The 14,469-nt window shown below is 36.6% G+C and overlaps 1 protein-coding gene across 1 annotated transcript; it reads right to left on the bottom strand.

The window, feature by feature from the left end:
• On the bottom strand, nt 1–5,338 carry LOC113332009 (phenylalanine--tRNA ligase alpha subunit, cytoplasmic-like). Its single transcript, XM_026578661.1, has 18 exons — nt 5,097–5,338; nt 4,861–4,989; nt 4,638–4,730; nt 3,703–3,759; nt 3,459–3,514; nt 3,165–3,257; nt 2,719–2,806; nt 2,430–2,467; nt 2,296–2,334; nt 2,130–2,206; nt 1,809–1,893; nt 1,641–1,737; nt 1,335–1,431; nt 1,072–1,143; nt 917–983; nt 633–758; nt 421–475; nt 1–310 (listed from the first exon to the last, which is right to left on the bottom strand). The coding sequence occupies exons 1-18, from the start codon at nt 5,241–5,243 to the stop codon at nt 254–256; spliced, it is 1,473 nt and encodes a 490-aa protein (XP_026434446.1). The 5' UTR covers nt 5,244–5,338; the 3' UTR covers nt 1–253.
• Between the last annotated feature and the right edge of the window lie 9,131 nt (nt 5,339–14,469).

The raw sequence follows: 14,469 nt of genomic DNA, 5'->3' as shown, positions 1-14,469 counted from the left end.
CCCGAGAACCTCATCTTATGACTTTTGCTAAAATAGTAAAAAAAAAAGAAATAGAAACAACGTAAACATCTAAAAATGTAGTCATTTTCTGATTCATTAACCCCTTGGCCTTCAATAACAATTCATCTATGATAACCATAAAGGCATAAACTAAACATATAACACAAGGGGAACAAAATAAGGGTGCTGTTGCTATTTCAATTGAGACAAGTGTAAATGAGGAATGCGTATATCTTTGGGAAAAGAGCACAATCTAGTATTTGATTCCAAGGCGACAAATAGGGTTTCTCTTGATAAGTGCAAGATCCACCTGTTTCCTCTCACAAACAAAAAGAAGAAAATGATGAGAATCCCAAAAAAAAATTGTAGTCTGATACCACTTGTCATAATCTGGAAGAAACAAGAGTCGAAGTTCTGTACCTTGGGTCCAAAGAGATCACGAATGTTATCAATTCCATACAAAATCATGGTCGGTCTGTCCAGAAATAAAAATCAAAAACAACGTCAAACTTGATGCTGAAAAGGATACTTATTTGTTTTATTTGTTTTACTTATTTGGTAAATTCTCCGGGCACATATTTTCCAAAGTTTACTTCTGTTGAAAAAAAAGGGTGGCAGTAGGACATTTTTACCTCTCGAGGGAAAGGCCCCATGCAATACATGTAACATCCTCAGGAAGTCCCATAGGACGCAACATCTCGGGCCTGAACATACCAGAATTTCCAACCTCTACCCATTTCTTGAAGCCTTCGTGATAACTGATTATATAAAACCATAAAAAATAAGCATATCATACTGAATGAACACCATTTTCCAATCCATAAATATACCAACTTTCTGGCATGAAGTAGAGAAGAACGAAAATAAAACATGTCAACGGAAAACAGAAAAAATGATGAGAAGGATAGGTTGAAACCTATAAATTTCCATACTGGGTTCAGTATAGGGATTGTAAGTGGGTTTGAAACGAAGATTTTTCATACCTGAAAAAGATAAATTAGGCAATTAAAGACCAAGAAAAGAAAGGGAAAAAACAAACAAGAGGTTCAAGTGGATAGAACCACGCATTACCCAGCCTCTCAAAGAAGTCGCGCAAGACTCCCATCAAATCACCAAGAGTGAGCCCTCGATCACATACCACACCTAGACCAGAGAAAAGAATTGAAGTGGGTCTTTGAGCATAACAACATCTTGATTACGGGGTACCCAATTGAAATACAATATTCTGTATGGAATAGAACTTTTCTTTGCTTTGACACTTTGCACAATAGTTCCATCACGTCATATACAAAATGCAAATGTAATACACAGGAAACACCGAAATAGATATATACCTTCAATCTGATGGAACTCTGCAAGATGGGTTCGATCAACAGCTTCATTTCGGAAGACACGATCAATAGAAAAGTACCGCTTTGGGGTAAAAGGTCCCTGCTTTCATCAGAATCAAATTAATAAATGAGGGGCGATGATGTGGTAAAGCCAAGTTACAATAGAACAGTTTCCAGGAGTGCAAAACCAATCAAATCTTGTCTCAAATGAGTACCTAGAAACAAAAATCTGCGGAAAAGTTCAAATCGGAAAATTATAGACAGCTAAGATCCATATATCAAATGCGCTTCAATATTTCAAAAGATTACCTGTGCAAGCTGGTACAGCATTCTTGCAGAAACAGCAGTTGTGTGTGTGCGGAGTACATTTTTATTTGCTTCCTCTCGCTTCCAATCATATCCATATCTACAGGGAGAAAAGACTCCTATGAGCGAACTACAAATCTAAAACTGGAACCAGAATACGAATATACATACCCTTTGGATCCATAACCCCCAGATTCATGAATACTTTTCACCTTCTCAACATAATCTTCCGGGAGACTCTGTGTAGCAGATGGCTCTGCAAAATCAAACAGAATTAATTAAATGATTAGCAAGCTTCCAATGGTGGAGAGTGTATAATGTCTTTAGTATTTCGAGAATCGATAATATGAGATTATATGAAAGCAATGTAATAGTGAATTTGTATAAATAGAACAATAAAAAGAGTGAAAAAGAAGACATTTCAGGAAGTTCACATTATGGAACCCCCACTTTCTTTTTCTTTGTGCATTATTTAAAGTTTGTTTGACTAACCATTAAGAAAGAAGGTATCATGTGAATCACGGGCAGGATGCTGCTGCGGTTGGAAAAGTGAGTCGAAATTCCAAAAGCTGTGACATTCAATAGAAAAGCACATTAGAATGCAATCACCCCGAAAATATGAAGGCATGGTGAATGGGAAATGAAAGAAATTAGTTACCTGCTCTCAACATAATTGTTTGTAGGCATCTCCTCAAACCTGCAGAAAATAGCCAATGTCAAAATCCAACAGCAAAGGCAAACTTCACCAGGAGATAATGTGTACATTGATTTTAAAAAAATAATCATGCTTACCCCATTTCAATGAAGATATTTCGGAATTGCTCCCGCACCTGAAACACAGAGATAGCTCAAATGCATAATATATCTGAAAAGCTCATGATAAATATGTGAGACTACGATGCTTCATATGCAAGCAAGGAGCACCGTAAAGCAGAATATGATAAAGAAGCATAAGCAATAGTTTTGGCAGTCAGTAAACTCTACTACACCTCCACCCATCACGGCACAGGAATGCCTCACACTTTTAGGTTCAACAAACATGAACTCTAGCAGACACTAGATGAGAAAGCTGAACTCTCACCTTCAGTAAAGGGTGAAGGTGTCCACCGTCTAGAGTCACTTTGGCATTGACGTTATACTCCTTAAACTCCAGATTCTCCCAGTCTCCTCTTTAAATCACAAGCAATTAAATAAAAACAGTCAGCGTGACAAAACAGTATAAAATTAAGGTGCTTATTTTGTTTTCTATCTTCTCGGTGATATATGTGGAGTTAAAGCTATGCTATGCAAGCCTAAGCCATCCTTTGGGTTTTGCATTGCTTGGACAGTGATGTTGGAGCATTTTATTTCCCGACTAGTATTACAGTTCTGGGAGAGAAAAAAAAGTACTTGCAAAGTATGTTCACTCAGATCTTAAAATTTGTTGAAGTAATAATATTCACAGCAATATAATCAGCATCGGTACCAAAATCCTAACACGGTTCTAGCTAATCAACCCAAAATTTTGTAAGAAACAAGAAAGAATACCTCTGAAGATATTCACGAGTTAAATCTGTCACGAATTTTTTTCGTTCGAGAGCAAACTGAGGTCCTTTGCTAACGGTGTACCCAGTCCATATCCTTCGGGAAAGATGAAACAAAAAGATTAGTACGAGGAGCATACAACATATGCAATATGCACGGGCCTCTTTCCTTAACAAGATCAACCAAGATTCAAGACCAGCACTTGGCTACATAATCCCCCAGAATGTTCAGGTAAAACCATAGATGAAAGAACTAATGAGAAGAAAAAAAAGTTAACAGAGATGAGGTGATAATTACTTTAATGTAATCAGCTTCCTCTTTTTCAGATTTGTAATATCAGCTTTTTGAACATCCTGCACGATAATTGTGTAATTAGAAAAGAACTGTTATGAACAAAGTTAAGTAAAATACAAACTTGTAATACAAGTATATGTGTACGATTTGCTGCTTAGAAAAGATCTAGTTCCCAAATGAAACTGAAGGAAGGAAATATACAGACAGTCTGTATAGCAGATAATATTCAATGACCACAAAAACATACCTGCCCGCCTTTGATTTTTAGAAGCAATTCTTTGAGTTGATCACTCACATCTTTAGCCTATATCCAGAAAACGAACATGAGCAGTAGCCTTTCGTAACTATTTAATCAATCAAGTAAAGCATAGCAAGTGAAACACATTCATCCACATATAGAGCACTCATGAGAAACCAAACTACTCTACTACAATGTGCGCATAAAGCCTGATTCTTTACACAGAAATGAGGATTTTGATTCAGCAGTATCAACTACACAGTACGTTATACAACTAGACTAATAACATGTAAATGGCATGGAAAATGACCTAAAGTGGAGAACACTTCCCTTCAACAAATTGTAAAGCAATTTGTGGTTTGTAGAACTAAAATCAGTTTGTTAGATGATATAGTACCTAACACTCCATAAGATATCAGACCCAGAAAGTGAGAGTTGAAAAAATGTGTTCATACAATGTGCACTATTTAGTATATGAGTAGCGTTTAATTGTTTTACCTATATAACTAAGTATCTTCTCTAATCTTAGTGAACTATAAATAACTGCAGGTTTTAAAACACCTAACAATGTACGATGTTCGTAGGACTGATAAAAAATACCATTCAAATAGACAACAAAAGGATTAATATATACTATATATTAATACTACAAATACCACCATATTTCTTGCTACATCAACAGAAAACTAAAATCAAGCAAGCACCAGTTTGGAGATCTCAATTCCACAGATTCTTCCATAATCCGAAAAGATGTTAAGACCTTAACTCTCAATAAGTCCTCCAAATACCCACAACAAAGGCCAAAACAACAACAACTATATCCTAAAAATACACCAACAATGGACTCTGTTTATCATGTCAACAGGTCAACTTTAACAACCAAGTTTTTCAGTATTGCCTTATTAACAAATATATGAATCCAGTGAGTTCAAAACTGAGATTACCTTTCTTAACACCTTCTCCTTACCGATTTCGAGCCATTTGTTTTTTATGGCAGCTGAACTACCGATTTTGAACAACTCAGGACCACATTTTTTCTACATTTACAAAGCCCAATATCAGTTACAATACTAAACAGCACATCCAGTATGAATTCACAAATACTAACCCAATTAATCAATTTTCTCCAGAAATACAGAAAAGAAGTGGTGGTGAAAAAAATCAAACCTTAAGTTCTAGAAGGGAAATTCCTTCCGGACCTGGTGGTACAGCTGAGAAGATTTGAAATTCAGGTGAACCTGATTCACAATATGATTCAGCTTCTTCAGTGAGAACCCAATTCTCCTTCTTAATTTCCTGTTTGGTAACAATCAAATCCAACAAAACAAAAACCATTACTACTGAAAACAGCTGAACATTACATAAAAAAAGTTAGGGTCTGTAAGAATTGAAGAAGCAAGTACCTCAGCAACAACAAGTTCGAAACCATCAAGACTCCTGATGGTGTTACAGATCTCCTTATGATCTAATCCAACAGATGTTGAGAACTCTCCAGAATCTTCAATTTTTCCATTGGAGTTCAAATATTCGAGAATGGCTTTTTCCGCCATTGTAATCTAGGGTTTTCTTTCTCTCTGCTCTACAGAAACTAAAGAAGAAGGAAGGAAGGGTTTTTTCGCCTTCTTTTTTGGTTGTCTATTGAGTTTCCTTTGGAACAGTTGTTGGAACGGTCCGACTGAGGCTAACGCCTATGGTTTGCTAATCTAGCCGTTAGATTAGCAGTCACCGTCTGCAAGGACAATCTCCTAAATCATATGACAATGCTAATCTAGTATGCTAGTCCAGAATAAAACAACGCTGGCCGCTGAACTGTACCGCGCAAGAACCTGACGCTGGATGGAACAACGCTTGATTTGCGTTGTTTCATTTAGCGTCAGACGTTGAACCAAACAACGCTGCGTAAATCGTGTTTTCTTCACAGCAGTTTGAACTTCCTTCATTTCTTCCTCATTTTTTTCTTTCTCCCCCGAACCTTAACCGAAATGCATGTTCCCAATCTAGAAATCTAGAGAATGTTTTCTCAATTCCTTCTGTGGGTTTGTTCTACATCAAATTTGTGATCGTTTGAGAGTATTTTTGGTCGATTCCGTCCACGAAATTGATTGAGGTAATAATTTAAAATTTTAGTTTTTTTGTTTTTATTTTCGATTATGATGAAATTGTTGATTGATGTGTGTTAGAATGCATGATTGAAATTGATGTTTAGATGATTTAGATGATATGTGATTGAAATTGATTTTTAGAATATTTGGGGTTTAATTTGATTATTTGTGATGGAAAAACAAAGAATATTGATAGACATGTATATCAAGATGTTATGAGTGATCCTCGGGATGTAAATTTTAGAAGTATCTTGAAAGAGGTTGAAGGGTTTTATAAAATTGTAGTGAAAGATAATCCGCCAGCACAACGATATTGTGATAATTGTGGGTTTTCTTCTTTTTTTAGTTTGATTTCGCCAATGAAGATAGAGGCTTAGTTGAAATCATAGTTGAGAGATGGTGGAGAAAAACCAAGAGCTTTCATTTGATGGAGTTTGAAATTGGCATCTTTCCTTTAGATTAGTACATGTTAACGGGAATTCCCACTGGTGACCCTAGTAAACGACCAGTAGCTATGCCGCCGTTGGGTAGTGATCTTAAATATCCCGCTACGGATGATTTATATTTTTTTTGATGTCAATAATCATAGTGTATGGAACTCTAAGACTAATTCAATATCCTTGTTTACCTTGAAAAATTACATTAAAAGTAGAGAAAAACTGGACAATATTGGATGTGCAGAGACATTGACACAAGCATTATTTCTTTGGTGTTTTGGTCATTTTTTTTCTTGCGGATTCTAGTGGAAGAGTAGATAAACATTGGGTTCTATTGTTGAATGATTTAGATAGAGTTGGGGAATATGATTGGGGTATAGCTTTGTTAGGTAATACCTATAAATTTCTTGAGAAATGGTCAACCAAAAGTAAGGATTTATCTGGCATGGTTATGGTACTTGAGTATTGGTACTATTATTACTTCCGTAACATGCAACCCTTACTTTGTCAGACACCGGGATGTTTTCCTAAAGATTTGTCTTTTCAAGAAGGCTAACATTATATCAAGAAAGAGAGGACAGGGAAGAGGCCAAAAGGATACGAGGAAACACTCAGTCTCCAGCGCAAGAGAACATATTGACACTAGAACAAGTGCATCATGTATTTGGAAACCATGGGTAGATAGTGAGTTTTATGGGGGAGAACATTATGACTACACACTACAGTTATCCAGAAGGGGAGTTGTTTTTTGACCTGGAAAAAACAAACACAAGAGTTCGTTGTTACTCGGCTGAGAGATTCCAGAGGCAGATAGAAGGTGAGATTGTAGTCCCAGCAACTCCTCCAAATTTGCAATCAGCTGTGGACAGAGGGACTTTAGATGTAGGCACCTACTATTATGCAGTCACTGAGGATCAATATAACAGTTGGTGTAAGAAGAAGAGTGTTGGACCTTATATCACTAAGTCATATCATGCACAGAACGTCGATGAGATAACATTGAGTAGCACATCTGTTCCTCGTCATTTGTTTCCTAATCATCCGCCTCCTAACATGACGTCACAAAACTATACTTATGGCACACAAAATGAGCCCCTTGCACAGCCGCCAGAGATAAATTTTACTTTACATTTTCCAATGAATTCGGCATAGAACGGCCAATACCAGTTCCAAGGGTTCGTTGTATATATAACTTTTCCCAGATGGGTTTGACATTGGTAAGTACATTTACATTTGTTTGCATTTTCATTTTAGGTTTCTTGAATATTTAACTAAATCTCTCTACTTTATACTTGTAGGAGGATTGATATAGGTTTATAGAACAACAATGTTCATTCGAGCTTGGAGCTCGTCAGGTCGTATGAAGTGAGACACTGCCTCGAGCTACAACTTCATGTTCCTCAACTGGCAGATCTTCTTCTTCTTCTTCAATTCCATTTGTATTTTCCCAACAACCAAATAATCCAAAATATCTCACATTGGGTGGTACATATTTACAATGGCCTACATGTCAATAATTTTACACTCCTAGGTGTGAAGATGGAGCTACTACATCACAACATCCACAACAACATCACCAAAGCAATGAATTTACCGATGCATTCATGGATGAAAGCGTTCCTAATGTTGTTTATGATACCCAATTCACCCAACCACCCAGTGATTTCTTTCAATTGATGTAGTGTTTATGAAAAAGTACTTGTAGTGTTTGTGAAAACATATGAAGTGTCATTTCTTTTTTATGGAGTGTTATTTCTTTTTTTTTATAGCGTGTTTTAAGTGTTTTTTATTTAATGGAGTGGTTTAAGTGCTTTTTTTTATGCAATGTCTTAATTTTATGGTTGATTTATAAAAGATTTTTGTTTTCATCGTATTAGGTACATTATGCAGGGAGATTTGAGAAGAATTTTGTTCGGCCTTCCGGATGATGAAGATGAAAAGGAGAGGGTACCCAAATATACCTCAAGCTAAAACTTTTCCTACCTATAAGTCATTTCTCTGAAAGTGATTGTCTATGACTGAGTCGAGACAATACAACTAATCGGTTCACACTTCCTGTGATCGTCTATGGATACGAGATCGAGACAATACAACAACAAAGTATGTTTACTTGATACAAAGGTTCGGACTTAACCAAACACAATAGGATTGCTTATCAAGTAAATAGGAATTAACGTTTGTGTAATTTACTTTAATTATAATAAAACAATCATAATGCGGAAATATAAAGTAAATGACACAGCAAGATTTTGTTAACGAGGAAACCGAAAATGCAGAAAAACCCCGGGACCTTGTCCAGAATTGAATACTCTCAGGATTAAGCCGCTGCACAAAATTACACCTAACTTCGTATAGTTGAGACCAAGCAACTAAACCTATAGTTCACCTAGTTCTGTCTGTATTCCCACGCCTCCAACTTATAAATAAGTCACGTACTTGGAACAATTTCTTTGGTTCGTATTCCAAACAGTAAAGGAACAACAAATCTGTTTAGTATCAACTCTCTTCAACCAAGTGATATGAGTCGGACAAAGGCTCTTCCGTTTATCTTAACATAAACTCCTTTGTCAGGTCCTTAGATCTATCTTATATTTAATTACGGAAGTAATCGTTTAAGATTAAGCCAGCAACACTCTTAATCCAAAGAATTGTGTTGATGCCGATCTACTTAATTAATCAATCCAATCTACCATAAGGATAAACCGATTATTAATTGGATCCTCTTTTACCAAAACAAGTATTGTGTACACCAAAGATTATAAACCCAAGTCAGATCTTCAATATCTTATTTGTCTTTAAATCTTCTTAAATCTTCAATAAAAACATGCACACAATCACTTGAATCTCTTGTAATCAATCACGCATAGAACGGAGTCTGTTAACAATGGATTATCACAAGATCGTCTTTAGAACTAATAACAGTCTAAAGATCCATGTCGAAACTCTGAACTAGTTTGAGTGAATCTTATATCAGAAGAGAAGATTCTCAAGCATAAACAAACTTGGTGCAATCAGATTTCAACCACCGTTAGTCAATCAAATCAATCGAAAACAAAAGATAAACCGCAATTATCTAGTTTCACACCAACGGTACACGCTAGAGCTTCTCAATCCCAAAGAAGACTTTAAACTGAGCGGCCGTAAGAGATTTCGTCTAATTAGGTTACCCTCCTCTCCGAATAGGCGGTTACACCAGTAACAACAACAAAAGAGAAAGTCTGTTGTTACGAAGGATTAGTTTACTAGAAAGGCAAACTTCAAGTATTTATAGACAAGGAAGTTTGGACACCAAGGAATTTCCAAAACCAAAAATATTCTCAAGATATTTATTAAAGCACAAATTCGGTTTTCATAATTCCTGGAAATGCTCTGTCCAAAAATAATGATCGAAATCTCTCGGAAAATATAATTAGTAAATGCACATTACTAATTCTTATATTTCCTTACAAAATGAAATTAGTAACCTTAATTAAAATATTCTTAACTTACTTATGTTTCGATCCTGGGATTCTCTTCCCTTAGCTATTAAGGAATAACTTTGAACAATTAAAGAAATAAATATTCACAACACGTGTTCAAAGTATGTCGACATCCTTACTTTGTAAGTTCTCTTTCACACTTACAACCATGAAACCGATTTGCTACACTTCCAAACAAGTTTAGAATTAGTTCATCTAACTTTCAATAACTATGCGATTCATCAAACAAACATTCAATCACAATCATGGGTTTAACGGTTCTACCAAAAATAAGTTTCGGTTCTACCTTCCATGTGATTACTGTACATAGTCACACTAGCTTTCCAAAATTCGGTTAACTAGGTACTAGGATCGGTTCCCCACATATATATGGTATCTAACTTATATGTTGTGCACATGTCCATAGGATCAGTTCCCCTTTGCCTAAAAACGTGTTGCACATGTTCATAGGATCGGTTCCCCTTTCTGCTATAAACCTTGTTGCACCCTACACAAGGATCGGTTATCCTTTGTGATGTATTGCACCTCTTACTAGGATCGATTCCCCTTTACCATATTTGGTTAGACATAAAATCACAAACCCGATCATACCATCTCAAGTGATTACTTAAGATCGGTTTCACTAATAAAAATCATACCAATACATAAGTCATGCCTTTGTGAATAGTTCTACCAAGAACACGAACAAGTTGTGATCGGTTATACTCAATCACACATATTGGTTGTTCATAAGATATGCAATGAATAACAAAACCAATAACACTTGTCAATTTCCTTTTCGGTTCACAAACAAGTTTATGAACTTACTTCCTTAAAACACACGTAAAATATTGTTTCCTAGGATGAAATCCTCACCTCATACCCATACATAATCACAACATCATTCAAATGATTATGGCGATGTCTTATCTACAAAGTTTAATGGTTAAGCAATAAACCTCGTATTGTATTCCTTAATACTATGTCTATCTAGAGTTCAAATATGCTTTGAAGTTTTGTTTTTAATATGCACGACTTGAAAGATACTTTAGGAATGAAACTGATGCAGGGGCATAATATGACCCTTCAGAGTGTTTCTCTATTTAGGACGTTTGCTAGTTTATCTCCTATGAAAGAGCGCTTTTGTCCGTTAGTTTTAGGGTTTTCTCTCTTTAGGTTTTCTTTACTAGTATAAATAGGTTCTTAGGCCGTCTCTTAGAAGGAAGACTTTATTATTGATTTAAGAAAATAATCTTTAGATTATCAATGAGTAATTTGGCTTTTAGCCCTAAACTCAATTTATCAACGTCTTGTTGATTTCATATCGTTCTATTCTTCAAGTTTTCTGTCTATTGTTAGTTTATCCCTATGTTGCTAGCCTAACTGCATTAATTGGCGCTAGAAACAAAACCCACAAACCCTAGCTAGCTATAATGGCAGGAAGAGTTAGAGGTGGTGGTGGAAGAGGTACTAAAACTTATCAAGCAGAACTCTAGTTTCAACAGTTAGAAAGGTTGGAGCAGAAAACCAAGTTGGAGAACTTGCTGCAACGGTTGGAAAGGCTAGAGCGACAGAGACGTGCAGAAGCCCTTATGGAGATACCGGAAGGCCGACGCAAACCTTTAGATTCACCGGAAGGTGTTTCTAAAGTATATCAACATGAAGACACAGTAGTCGATGACAATTTTTTCATAGACCTGTTATTTGTGAGGCAACACCATTCTCTTTGTGTGAGAGTGAAGACGAACTTCTTGTTGTTCGTGAGGAAAGAACATTCTCATTGTATGAGAGTGAAGAAGATAAAGTTGTTGTTGACTGGGACTTACCACCAGTTTACGATACCTATCCGGATGATGAAGATCAAGTTTTGCTTACAACAGGTCCTGTTGATACTCTTATCGACAAAGACACAAGCATTGTAAGTATTCCGGTCAACCAAACTTATTCAGTTTACAAGAATCAAGCTACATATCCAGTAGAAAATCTTAATTTGAGATCAGCTGTTTATGAGCAAGAGGGAATGGTTTCTCGTAACAAAACATGTGAAGAGAATTATCGCAGTAAAATTCGTGGACGAATTTCTCTAACAAGGGGAGGAGTATGATGATGGAAGAATTACCAAACATTGTAAGTATCCCAATACTATGTTATGATAATGAAACTCAAGTTCCATGTGTGGCAGAAACTACTATGTTGAGTTCAGACTTGTATAAGAAAAAGTTGAGTCAGAAGGAAGCTTGTGCAGAAAATTATACGAGTAGAATTCATGGGCGAATTCTCTTTAACACCGGAAGACGAGCTATGGATGAGCAGATATCATGGAATCTGGGCAGCATCATGTGCACAACATATCCTGATTTTGTTATTTACATCGAAGAGTTGGATCTAACATCTGAAATTGAATATGAAATCCGACCATCTGTGACTGTGTTGGAGCTAGTGTTACCAAGTAAGGAAGACGGTTCAACATATGGAGGTTGCTTAACAGTAGCAAATTTGGCTAGCGGAGCTGTTTTTCAAACTATGGAAAGCCAAGGACATTTTACACATAGGATAGACACTGTGAGTATGAAGACTTACATCTCTTTATGGTCCCGTGTAAAGTCTTATCACTGGTTTGGTGTATGTATCTCGTCTAAGGAGTATTTTCATCCTAGCAGCAAAGAATTATCGGGCAACGGAGTCTGTTATTTAGAGAAGCATCCGGCATCAAAAGACATGTACTCTTTTCTGAATTGTGAGCCTAAGTCCTTCTGTAATCGTTTTTTTTTTGAGAAACCAGTCTATTGGGCAATGTTAGCTTACTGGTACATGTGCTAGTGTGCAATTCTGGTTGCCAGGAAGCTTGTTTTGGTTCTGTTAAGATTTGACAGAATAGTTGCTATTAACAAAGAAGCATGCGTAAGTCGAGAAACAGGAGGACAGATCATGTATCCTGTTTTCTGGAATACTGCCATTCGAACCATAAACATCTTTGTAGACAAAGCACAGTCTACCAAAGTGTTTTACGGTTGGCAAAGGTACGTCGGACTTTTAAAAGTGCATGAAGTTACAGCAAGAAGAATTATGATCGTTGTCGCAAAAGGTATTGTGGCAATATTTGAAGCCTTACTCAAGAAAAGGAAGTCTTCCATGTTCACTGAGATAATGCTAAGGGAGATGGTGACGAGGAGGCTGAATTATAAGGTTTCTACCAGGTGGTGTTCGAGCCTTTTCCAATTTGTCAACCAGTACTTCAGCAGTGTTCAGAGATCACTCCCAGCAATCAGTATGGTCGAGGAGCGCTTAAGAGTAAATGAAAAAAAATTCGCTTCAGCTAGGAAGGATTTTGAGGTGCATAGGGAGTTCATGTCGTATGTGGATAGTTGTTTTTATGCTTACTATTTGGACGTAACCAGTAGTAAGATTAATTGCAAGAGCACAAAGGCAGCAGATTATTCTAATCAGTGGCATAATGAATTAGTGCAACAAAAACAAAGGAGAAATTCATTACTTGCTTGCTGTGGGTTAACGACTGGCTCGGACCAGGGGTTACTATGTGTTGAATATCAGAGCTGAGGAAATTAGTGGTCTCTGCCAACATGGTTGACGCCATTGTCAACACTAACAGTGTGGCTTGTGATCGAGGATGGTCTAAACAGAAGATGGGGAGGATGGTCATTTGTTTAAAATTAGTAAGGGGAGGAGCAGACAAGCTTAGGAACTTATAATATGGTGACAGAATTGTGGACTAGGATCGAAGGAAACTACAACCATATGCAGTCAAGGCAAGAGCATATTTCAACAGCATCGTTGTATGCGAAAGAATGGTCCAGGTTGTTGTGTATTATCCTAGAGATTGTGATCACCTTATGGCTTATGGTTCTGACTACAGCCCTAACTATGGTTGTTTTTCAAAAAGAATTGAACGCAAAAGAACGATTAGTGATTAGCGATGCTGAAAAGCTATGTCACTTATCTATTTTATATGAAACAACCGACAAAGATAGTGTGAAATACATAAATACACCTTACACCATTCACAGGGAACTAAAAGGAGTGCAAAATATGGCTTTTGTTTTTGATTGTGACAAATCAAAACATAAGCCATATTGTGATAAGCTGATTAGGGTGGCTGTTCTGAATGCAACTGTTGGCACGAGTAATCTGCAGTTCATAAAGATAACAAATACTAAACAGTTGGGTCAGAAATTACTAGGAAAACAAAGGAGAATTTGGTTGCTTGCTTGGCGTGCGACAATTAGCTCAGACTGGAGAATAGTATATGTTGAATACGGAAGCGAGGTGATGAAATCGATGCTTGGTACTGACATAACTAAGTTCAGCGTGAGAGATGAAGATTTGAGTTTCGTATTTGATCGTGGGAAAGCAGCGAGTAAAGTGAAGCATATGGATATTGCTACTGGTCATCTAAGGCATAAGAAACTTCAAGGAGAAGAAGCTGTGGTGTTCCTTAATGATGTAACTAGCTTTGTTTTCGATCGTGGGAAGGTCGAAATGACTACCAAGATATGCAGAGTTCTAGAAGCTTCTCATCGGAGTTGAGAATTTTTCAACCTGGGGTGGTTGATGCAGGGGCATAATATGACCCTTTAGAGTGTTTCTCTGTTTAGGACGTTTGCTAGTTTATCTCCTAAGAAAGGGCGCTTTTGTCCGTTAATTTTAGGGTTTTCTCTCTTTAGGTTTTTTTTACTAGTATAAATAGGTTATTAGGTCGTCTCTTAGAAGGCAAACTTTATTATTGATTTAAGAAAATAATCTTTAGATTATCAATGAGTA

The sequence above is a fragment of the Papaver somniferum genome, unplaced genomic scaffold (assembly GCF_003573695.1).
Source record: "Papaver somniferum cultivar HN1 unplaced genomic scaffold, ASM357369v1 unplaced-scaffold_128, whole genome shotgun sequence".
Lineage (NCBI taxonomy): Eukaryota > Viridiplantae > Streptophyta > Magnoliopsida > Ranunculales > Papaveraceae > Papaver > Papaver somniferum.
Note: the sequence above shows the minus strand (reverse complement) of the source record. Positions and strands in the feature narration are given on the sequence as shown.

Bases quoted from the DNA above. Each gene is read 5' to 3' on its own strand.
- LOC113332009 (XM_026578661.1), bottom strand. From the start codon at position 5,243: ATGGCGGAAAAAGCCATTCTCGAATATTTGAACTCCAATGGAAAAATT. The intron at 2,207-2,295 runs GTAACTAATTTC...TGAATGTCACAG, and splicing joins AACAATTATGTTGAGAGCAG to CTTTTGGAATTTCGACTCAC. The intron at 476-632 runs GTAAAAATGTCC...ATTTCTGGACAG, and splicing joins TGGGGCCTTTCCCTCGAGAG to ACCGACCATGATTTTGTATG.